This window comes from Drosophila navojoa, chromosome 5 (genome assembly GCF_054131105.1).
Source record: "Drosophila navojoa isolate 15081-1374.11 chromosome 5, UAZ_NAV_1.0, whole genome shotgun sequence".
In the NCBI taxonomy this organism is placed as follows: Eukaryota; Metazoa; Arthropoda; class Insecta; order Diptera; family Drosophilidae; genus Drosophila; species Drosophila navojoa.
This window is the reverse complement of record NC_142893.1, coordinates 3985615-3996606: the sequence shown is the minus strand read 5'-3', so window position 1 is coordinate 3996606 and position 10992 is coordinate 3985615. Positions and strand designations below refer to the sequence as shown.

Below are 10992 nucleotides of genomic sequence, written 5' to 3'. Positions count from 1 at the left end.
ACACACACTCACACTCACACTCATACACACACCCACACACTCTCACACACCCACACACATATTAGACCCTGGTTTCTGGCCTATTGTTTAGTTAAGGCATTAGACACGGCACATGCCGAAGACGAAGTACGCATCGAGCTCGTTTTGTGGCACGTTTTGCCATTAGACGAAATCATTTTCTTTAAATTTGACATTTAATTGAGAGCAGTAAATAAACAAGCTGTTGGCTATGGCAGTTCGAATGTTGAATACCCTTATTTTATGGGATTTTTTATGACTTAGTGCATATATTGGAAACTTATTTTAGAGGCAAGACAATTAAACTTAAATGGAATTACCATTGATTAGCCGAAAATATAATCATAATATACATATACCAAGAAAATATAAAAATATCATAGAGTTTTTTTAATCACGAAATTATCTTTTCCTCCATTTGCATCACTTATTATAGGGAACATAAAAATATTATTAATGTATTTGAATTTCTATTCAAGTTAAACAAAAATTTCTCATTAGCCTGCAGACTTCAGATTGATAGAAATAAGTACACATACATGTACATATATAATCATACATAATACAGATGTTTTCTGCAGCAACAAAAAATGTATATGCTTGTATATCTTATTATAATGAGTTTGATTCAAAGCACATTTCACTTTATATAGAAAAGAGGTTTACTTGATATGGTACAGAAAATATCATCTGTAATTTGTGAGTATATACAGGGTGAGTCTTTTTATACGGTTGTACTGTTACACTGCTACACGGTGTTATACTGTTATACGGTTATACAGTTATATTGTTATACTGTTATATTGTTATACTGTATCCTCAAATACTGGTATACTATTATACTATTATACTGTTATACTATTATTCTGATATACTGTTATACCGGCATACTGTCATACAGCAGGGAAACTTTAAGAACGCCTTAGTGCCTTAAGCTTAATAAAGAATTTATTCATATATGAGATCATATTACAGAAATAAGCGCTTCCAAGGACTTCACACTTTTATAGTAAATGGTATACATAGATAAATAATATTTGTTATTATTCATTAAATAATAAAAAGAACAAAATGTTTCCACTGAATGAGTACAATAAATAATCTATATAAATATCAACAGGAATATTTATAAGAATATATGAAATATTATGAAGAATATATAAAAACATCTATGGATTACTGTTATTGTTAGCATTTCAACTTGTCTCACCCTGTATACTCTAATAGATGCCTAGCCTCACATACATATTTCCTGATATAATTCACATGGCCTCACCTTCCCTCTCTCTCTCTCTCTCTCTGCTTCCCCTTCCCTCTCCCTCTCCATGGGTTGATTGTGCCTTCTTTGATTGTTCGCTTTGCTCATTTATAATGCCTTCAACAGCATAACCACAAATAACGGTAGAGCAGTGCCTAACTAGGCAGCAGCAACTAAATAGACACAGGAAAGCGAGGGAGATGGATGGAGGGAGAGTGAGAGTGGGAGAGAGTGAGAGATGTTGAGCGTGCTTGTAAATGTTATCTAATGTGGGTGACAGCAGCGTTTTCAAAGCCAATTAGTTAATGTGCGCTGCACCCTTTTAATGTCTCTCACCCACTCGCTCTCTCTCTGTGTATCTCTCTCACTCTCACACACACACACACCTACCGCTGGCTCTGTCTTTGTCTCGCTGCTTATGCTGCATACTTGCAGGCATTTTAAAATTACGTATACGCCGCATGGCACGCAGCTGCAGGCTCTGTGTGCATAATGCCGGCATTTATGCCACTTGCAGCTGCGGCAAGTGGCGCACAACCACTTCCGGTGTGCGGATGTGGTTCAGCCACGCCCAGCCTCTGGCCCAACCAACGCCTTCTCAATAAAACGCAATGCATTACTGTAATTTGCATTTAAAATGCGCCATTATTAGACAAAATGCATGACAAGTGATTCAATTAGCACAGCTCGAACAACAATTGATGAGTGTATGTGTGTGTGTGTGCGTGTGTGCCTCTGTTTCTCTACGGTATTATGGAGCACTGTCAACTGACATGCAGCTGTTGCATTAAAGTCAATCGCAGCCGGATAACGCGCGGCGACTTTTTAATGATTTTCCCATTTCGATTTCGATTTTCATTTGAATTTCCATTTGGATTTCCATTTGCATTTCCTGTGCGCCAGCATTTGTGGCAGCGCTTTCACCATGCAAGCACTTTAAGCCCTTCGGCTACAATCAATTTAATATTTCAAATAAATCCCATGGCAACCATTGCAAGATACTCGCTAAAAATAGTTAAAGTAAACTTTTTATTGTCTCTAATGGATATAGAGTATATGTTAAGCAATGAATCTATAAGAGATTTTAGATTTAGGGATTGCTATTATTATGTAAAAGATATAAATGTTGTCTACTTTTCCATATCTAGAGTAAAAAATATGGATCTTATAGTTATTCATTGGAATGTATCTAGCAAGTTATGTATAAGTAGACTATGGAGCATATTCTCGATTCTCAATTGAGACTCGAGTTTCAATAGTCCCATATAGTTGATTCTTCTGTAGAGTTGGGATAAACATGAAACTTCTCTAACTAAAAGCTAGACTAAAAAATAATTATTCATTATTATACAGTCGATTCTCAATAATTCGTACCTCGCTAAATAAAAAATCGCGATAAATCGAAAACAAATTCTATGCCCTTAAAGAAATTCATTCTCACTAATTCTCGATAGTTTGAATTTCTGTGTAAATCGAAAAAGAATGAATCCTTTACCATTTCGAATTATCGGGATTCTACTGGGGAGTTGCTACGCCTCTTGCCTGCTTCTCACGCTCCAGCTGGGAGTGCTGAAAGAAATTCCAGCTACCACTCGAATACTATGTATGCAAATATATAAAATACATATTGTATCTATATTACGATAATTCATATTCATCCAGTAACACATTACACAAAAACCTATATACTCTACTCACACTTTGAGCGTGTATAAAAATATTTATTAAATATTCAAGCCGTTCAGCATGGCACAGGTGCATGTGCATGCTTTGTGTGTGTGTGTGTGTGTGTGTGCCTCTCTGTGCATTTCTACCTTTTGACTGTTGCACGTTTAGCGCGGATTTTATTTTCAAATAAAATATCAAATTGTTGAAAAATTTCGAAAAAATTCAAATGGGTACGGGAAAATAAAGAAAAATGTTGCACAATTTGTGGAAATGATACTTGAATTTTGTCTATTAATTAACAATTCCATTAGATCCTTTGGTATCGACTCGCCAAATTGGGCTTTAATTAAATTGTGCATAATTATTGTTAAGTACATGCACACACACACACAGGCGTGCGTAATCAGCTTTTCAATGTAATTAATGAGTTTCTAGTTGAAAATAAATTTGCCTGTAATAATGACAGTGCGTGGACAGTGTGTGGGGATCTCTCTATCTACCTATCTCTCTATCTGCCTCTCTCGGTCTCTCTCTCTCTTTCTCTCTTTCTCTCTCTCTCTCTTTGTGTGTGTGTGAAGCGTGAAACATGTGCCTGGCATTTTACAAAATTTCCACAAACACAGACATTACGCACACACACACACCACACACACCACACACACTCACACACACACGCACAGACTTGACAGCTGGCAACAGAGCTCATTAAATGCTTTACATGTGCTCATTTTAGCTACGCCAAGAGAGCTCCCCCAACACATACGCACCCCCTCTCGCTCCGTTGCTCATTCCCCTCCTGCTTCTTCTATCTTTTTCCGCTCAACTTTCGCATTTCCCGCGCTCACACATACACCCTATATCGCTCCCTCTCTTTCTCTCTCTCTCCTTGTGTAATTTGATGCTTCGTCTACGCACAAAAGTCAAGAGCGGGCAACAGTTTTCCATGAAAATCTTTAATTTACGCAAATTTAACGCGCATATGTTTATGTGTGTGCATGTGTGTGTGTGTGTGTGTATCTATATATATATACACATACTTATGCGCCAGTGCGTCTCATCAATTTACCATTGACAGTCACAAAAAGTCGATTTACAATTGCATTTTGTACTGAGGAGCGTAAACAAATTTTTCTATAAATATGCATACCTGTCGACTTAATGAGCCGCTGTGGAAAATCCTCAAAGGAAAACGGCACAAGTCCAGCTGGAAAAGTGAAAGAAATGTGAAAAGTTTGCAGGAATGCCAAAAAAAAAGAAAAAATCAGAAAAATGTGCAAAGAATTGCAAACTTAATTAACTGAAATTTTATTGTGCGAAATTTCGCAATTAATGAAAATATTTGCGACTGGTATTTGAGAGATTTCCATTGCATGTGAAAAATGGGTAGGGAAATGCTTAACCAAAGAAATACTTTACGTAAAATAGGTATTCAAAAAGAACATAGTTGATGTTCCATTAAAAGAAAAACAACTCGAACGCTTAATAAAGTTGGGAAAAAGGAAATACAGCATAGCTGATACTTGTACTCATTCAGAGAGTAAAAGGGGTATATTGGTTTTATACAAGGTATTTAAAAATATGAAATATAATCGTAAATTGAACTAACTTTTATATAAAGACATATTCTTAGTGCTGTAACAAATTGAAAATCTGATATTACAGCTTTGCAGTAAAAGAACTGAAAACTTCTTTAGGATCTCTTCAGACTTCAACCCACTTATTTCCTTATTTTCAGATCGTAAAAACAAAAAACAATGTATCATGTAGTCTGAGACGCTCATCAACTGAAATCTTTCTTGTTATTTTCCTCTACATACTTACTTAAGCTCTCGCTATCTGCAGGGCATACAGTATTCCAAGTGGTAGCGGCTCGAAAAGCCTAACGGCATTTCGTAGTCGCCATAATTAGTCTTTAAGTTGATTTCGCGCTTCACAGCGACGCACAAAGCCCAAGCGGATAAGACCAAAACAATATCAATTCAGCGTGTAAATCGCTGTCAGGACTTAAGTTCCAACTTTTGAGCTGGCATTAAACAGCGAGGAGAGGGAGAGCGAGAGAGAGACAGAGAGAGAGAGATAGGGACAGACAGAGTAAATGAGATAACAAGTAAGAGTATTAACTACTTAAAGCAAAGCCAAACAATTTTCATCAATATTCAATGCGGTTCAATGCGATGTGTGTGAGTGTGTGTGTGTGAGAGTGTGTATGTGTGTGTGTGTTTTCTGTCAGCGGTTGCCACATGAAATGTTTTTCTTTTGCTTTGTCCACGTCCAGAGCTTATGTCCGGAATGGGCCATGATTAATGAACTAGATAAATGATATGAGACCAAAACAAAGAGCAACCGATACAAAGAGAGCCAGAAATTGATAGAGAGAGAGAGAGAGAGAGAGCGAGATACACACTGAGGGAGAGCACAATAAGACGAAAAAAAAAGCTCGCTTCCTTATCTTATCAAGCATTTCAATGCAACACACCTGAACGGAACACAACACATGACTAACTGCCCGAGTGAGTGCGTTGAATCGAATGGAATGAGTGCCAGGTGAATGTTCAGCATATGTTCAACTGAATGGGGGCTAATGTTAGGGAAATTTATTGACAAACTAACCGGAGGTACGAGAGATGGCCAAAGAATGACGTCACAATTGCAAACAATATGGAAGTGTAAGCAAAGAAAGGCGAATGGGAAGTGCAAAAGGGGAAACAATTAAAATCGTATAAAATATCTTTCAAAAATGAACATGAATATGCAAAGGATAATAATAATTATAATAAATATAAGCACAGTAAAAATAAGAATAATTAAAAATTAAAATGATGCGAGTTATAATGAATTTAAAAGTAAATAATAAATAATAAGTAAATATATCAATAATAATGAGAAGACTGAGAATCGTATGAATAATCATGAAGATAATAATAATAAATATGGTATGATAACAATGCATTCCCAAGTTATTTAAGCAATGAGCATTACAATGAGAATCTCATGAATAATGCAGTAGGTAATAATAATAATAATGAGGCTAATAACACATCTCACAGCAATGAGCGCAATGAAGAATATGATGTAAATTGATTGAGAATATTGTTGATGACAATGATAATGAGATAATGATTGGTTGATTGTAATTTGCATAATTTTTGTCATTAAAATTAATTTTAAATGGATAGTTATAATGAGCATGAATAAAATGTTCGCAATGATAATGCCAATAATGATTATAATGTTAATAAAAATTATATTCATATACAATAGGATAATGATGCAACTATAAAAAGTATTACTAATGCTAATAGTCATTATACAGGCAATTGTAATATTATGGATAGCATAATTATTTAAATTAATTATATATATTGCCCATAAGACTCTCACTAAAACTGGTCTATATTTAGCTAGCTGACTGCCTCTCCTTCTCTATCTCTCCTTATCACTCTCTCTCTCAGTAGCTTTCTATCTCTCTCTCCGTCTCTACTTCTCTATGTCTATGTCTCCTTCTCTCTCTCTTCTTCTCCATCTCTGTCTCTTTCTCTTGCTCTCTCTCCCTCTCTATTTCTCTATGCCTATCTTTCCCTCTTGCTCTCTCTCCCTCTCTTCTTATCCCTCTGTCTCTCTCTCTCCCTCTCCCAGTCGAATCTTGGACTTTTCCCTATTAATAATATCACTAATTAACTAGTTCACACCTATGCATTGATATTATTCATGGGCAATCGCAACATGCAAACCTCTCCCTCTGCTTTCCCATTGGACTTTCAGCGCTTTGCTGCTGGCTCCACTGCAAAGTCGCAGAGCTTTCCAACGCCCTAGCGATAAGATAAAGCTCTTGTTTCTTATCGACTGGCCGTGAGTGTCGCAGCAAAAGAATTCGATAGCTAATTGTTGGCAGTAGTTCGGTTAAACGTAAACCCTGCATGACGAAGCCGCTAACGTTGAGAATGACGAAGAGATCGCATTTTGCTCTCAGTTGTATAGCGATCTGCCTGCTGCTCTTGGTGAGCTGCAGCCAGAGCGAACTCATCGATGCCAACGATGAGGATGTGGATCGCTTTTGCTATCCGGCCGCACACAAGAACAGTCGGCTGAGCTGCGAGTGCAGCAATGTGAGTGCCTCGCCCTGGGGCATGCGGGCGCTGCACATCGATTGCAGCTACAAGGACTTCCAGGCGGAGGATCTGACGGCGCTGCTGCCGCTCTACATCGACACGTTGGATCTGTCCTGGAACAAGCTGAATCGTGCGCCCGTCTTCAACAGCGACAGCCTGCGCATGCTCAATCTGATGCACAACAACATCAGCAGCATCTCCGCCAGCAATTTCGCTCGCATCGTCAGCCTGAAGGAGCTCTATCTGGGCTGGAACAGCATCCAGCTGCTGGAGCCGCAGGCCTTTGCCGGCTTGCCCCATCTGCAGGTGCTGAACCTGGCCCACAACAATCTGCACGCGCTGCCCGCCCAGATCTTTGCCCCACTGCAGGTGCTCCAGACACTGGAACTCTCCTGGAACAGGCAGCTCAATCAGACCAATGGACTGGAGCTCTACGGCAGCTATGGCATCAATCCCAAGCTGAACGCACTGCGTCTGGATGCCTGCGGCTTGAGTGAGCTGAGGCTGCCGATCGATGCGCCTCTGCGTGAGCTGTCGCTGCGTCGCAATCTGTTCGTGCGTGTGCCCAGCCAGCTGCCCAGGCAACTGCAGCTCCTGGACATCAGCGAGAATCTGCTGGAGCAGCTGCTGCCGGTGGATGCGGCCAATCTTAGCCAGCTGCAGCAGCTCTATGTGGAGGATATGCCGCTGCTGCAGGGCATCGCCGCCCACGCGTTCGCCCAGCTGCATCAGGTGCACTCCATGAGCTTCCAGAACTGTCGCCGCCTCAGCTGGCTGGACGGCGACGCCTTCGTTCCCGCCGAGGGCAATGTGACCTTGCCGCCGCTGAGCACGCTCAGCTTTCGTGGCACTATGCTGCGCAATTTCAATGTCAGCCTGTCGCCGGTTTTTGGCAAACTCGCCCAACTGGATCTCAACGGTGTGCCGCTTCACTGCGACTGCCAGCTGGTCTGGCTGAAGGATCTGGCCATCCAGACGAACGGACGCTGCCTGCGCCCGGCCAGAGTCCGGGGCCTGCTCGTCTCCTCGGTGCGACGCGACGAGTTCAGCTGCGAGAGATGGCCCCGATGGGCATACGGCTTGATTATACTCGCTCTCATCGCCCTCTGTGCCGCGGGCGTCTATCTGATTGTGATGGGACTGCGACCGCATCGGGGTGTCACCATGCGCCGCAAAGTGGGCGCCGGCAGTCCCTATGCTCGGGTCACCATCGAACCCAATCGCCAGGAGAACTTTCACTGAGCAAGATAGCCTAGTTGCAGTCTAGACTAAGCCCCTGACTAACTAACTTAAGTCTGTGTTACAGTTTTTCTACAAAAAATACATATATACCTACATATATAGAGTAAATAAAAACTTAATTATATTTATGTTTGCTTATACGTATTACTTTTTATAGCACCAGGTGGTTACCCATTGAGAGCTGCGCGGGCTGTTCAAGAAGTTTGCAGAAGCTACGTTCACTACAGCAGCGGTTGCTAGTGGAGCTCTCTTTAACAGTGCACGACTATGTTAATTAACAGCGCTGAGCTAGTGAAGCTTTCTCTAACAGTTGACGACTATTTTAATTAACAGCACTAAGCTGTTGTGCTCAAGAGCTATCAATAACAGTAAGCTCTGTTAACTAACAGTGACTTGACTTAAAAGTATTTACAGAATAATTATAATTATATTTTCACAATCTCTAAAACGAATGAATGGTTCGAATTTTTCCATTTTTTTTTTTTTTTTTTTTTTTTTTTTTGATAAAAATTAATAAATTATAGATTATAAATTAATTAATTATCGATTACCAATTATCAAGGGATTGTATTGTATTTAACTGCTGATATTTTATATGTTTTAAATTTATGCTCAAATTCATAATTCATTGAAAAGAAACTCTATTGGGGTTTGCTGCTACTACGTCTCTTTCAGGCCACCCTCTATAAATATATTAAAAACCAGCTTATCTATGCCATAGGCTTATCGAGGCAGCCGATGAGTGTTGGCTATTTGATAATGATTATGAATTCTTTGATTCTGAGTTCCTAAAGTAAACAATATGGTAAACTTTTGGAGTGCAAAGAGAGAAATGAACAAAAAATGAGAATAAAAAGCTCACATTAATAAATACTAAATATATGCTAAAAATATACTAATAATTGATATAGATGTACACAGAGAAAATTTGTGACTATAATCTAAAAATACTATGCAAAAAAATAAAACAAAATATTAAATAAAATTATAATAATTTTTCCTAAAATAATTCCAGTCAAAATTATGTTATATTTAAAGAAAACTTCTAGAAATCCAACTCAAATGTAAACAACAGAATATGTTAACCAAGTTTAACATAATGTTTATAACAACTTCAGGAGTGCGCCGTGTGAAGGCCTCTGTGTCTGCCCGTAACATCATTCTCCTCACTAGCATAGCTAATGGAATTATTGCCAAATAACTGTGGACCAAATCAATTCGATTATATGCATAAATAGAAACGAATTCAGCTGGAATTGTGTTAATGTGAGCTAAGACAATGTCGAGTCGATATCTGTTGCTGTTGCTGTTTGGTTGTGCTGGGATCCTTGGCTATGCCAACGCCAGAAAATGCAAGTTAAAGGATCCACTCCCATATGAGGCGGCCGACTACTGCAAGGCATCGGAACTGCACTTGGGCTGCAATCACAATCAGGTGAATCAGATCAGGTTTATCGAACTGAAATAGCAACAAACATCCTTCGATTTACAGAAATTTGGCGGCCATTGCCAGGCGACGGCCAAGCTGCTCGAGATTGAGCCGCAGTTGTCGAAGGCAATCGTGAGGCAAATGAATGTCTATCGCAATATCGTGGCAAAGGGCGGACTGCCCAACCTGGCGACAGCTGCGCTCATGAATAAACTGGCCTGGGATGCATCTTTGGCCGAATTGGCTGGCCTGGCGGCAATGCGCTGCTCCCTTGATCCGATCAAGCGAAGTTTCACAACCACGCTCGCCTCGAAGCCGGGCTACACGGCGATCCTCACCAAATATCCCAAGGGCCAGAAACAGACTGTTAACCAAATAATGCTCTCTCAACTAAAGACATTCTACAATCAGCACGTTCATATAACTCCGGCGAGTCTCCTGACCGGCGAAGGGCGAGGCGGGTGAGCATACTAAACAGCATTAATTTGAATTCGATTTACATTTTCCTGAATTTCATATTGTTGGCAGTCGGGATGTTTCACATTTCCTGCAACTTATAACCGGCATGAACTCTCGCGTGGGCTGTGGCATTGTCATCTTTGAGGAAAATAAATGGACGGTCCAGTTGATGATCTGTCTCTATGGCTGCAGCAAGCAGCCGAAATCGTTAACATATTCTATAGGGCATACGCCCAAAGTATCCTGCCTTTGCCCTGACACAGATAAGGAATTTAAAAACCTTTGCCCCTATACCAGTGTCCAGCAGGATTGCGGTCTATTAAATGAAGAAGGTGTTTCCACAACGCCTGGGCCAACATTGCAGCCTGTCGATAATATGTATTATTAATAGAGTTGTTCAGCTGTTGAGCGTCTTAGGCTCAAAGAGATCTAGGCTTTCACATATTACAGCAAACAAATAAAACAAAAAAACAAGGGGAAGTAGTTATCGATTTTTGGAAACAAAATCAAGTCTCCAATTCTTATATCTTCTGCAAACGTAGCAATGGATGGACAGAAAGACAGATAAACAGGGCTAAATCAAATATATATCGACTTTATGGGGCTTACCACGCAAATTCAATAAAACTTTTAATCGATAATAAAAAAAGAGAAGTAGTTATCGATTTTTGGAAACAAAATCAAGTGTCTAATTCTTCAAGCTTACGAATGGGCGAACAGAAAGACAGGCAAATGGAGCTAAATCAAGTATATACATATATACGTTATGGGGCTTGCCACGCAAATTCTTTAGAACTTGTAATCGATAA

The 10992-nt window shown here is 39.7% G+C and overlaps 2 protein-coding genes across 2 annotated transcripts; both read left to right on the top strand.

Moving 5' to 3' along the window:
- Positions 1 to 6713: 6713 nt before the first annotated feature.
- Positions 6714 to 8388, top strand: LOC108653943 (uncharacterized). Its single transcript, XM_018104907.3, has one exon. The coding sequence runs from the start codon at positions 6862 to 6864 to the stop codon at positions 8293 to 8295; it is 1434 nt and encodes a 477-aa protein (XP_017960396.1). The 5' UTR covers positions 6714 to 6861; the 3' UTR covers positions 8296 to 8388.
- Positions 8389 to 9539: 1151 nt separating this feature from the next.
- On the top strand, positions 9540 to 10586 carry LOC108652680 (antigen 5 like allergen Cul n 1). The gene is made up of 3 exons (XM_018102871.3): positions 9540 to 9730; positions 9788 to 10185; positions 10253 to 10586. The coding sequence occupies exons 1-3, from the start codon at positions 9575 to 9577 to the stop codon at positions 10569 to 10571; spliced, it is 873 nt and encodes a 290-aa protein (XP_017958360.1). The 5' UTR covers positions 9540 to 9574; the 3' UTR covers positions 10572 to 10586.
- The last annotated feature ends 406 nt before the right edge of the window (positions 10587 to 10992 follow it).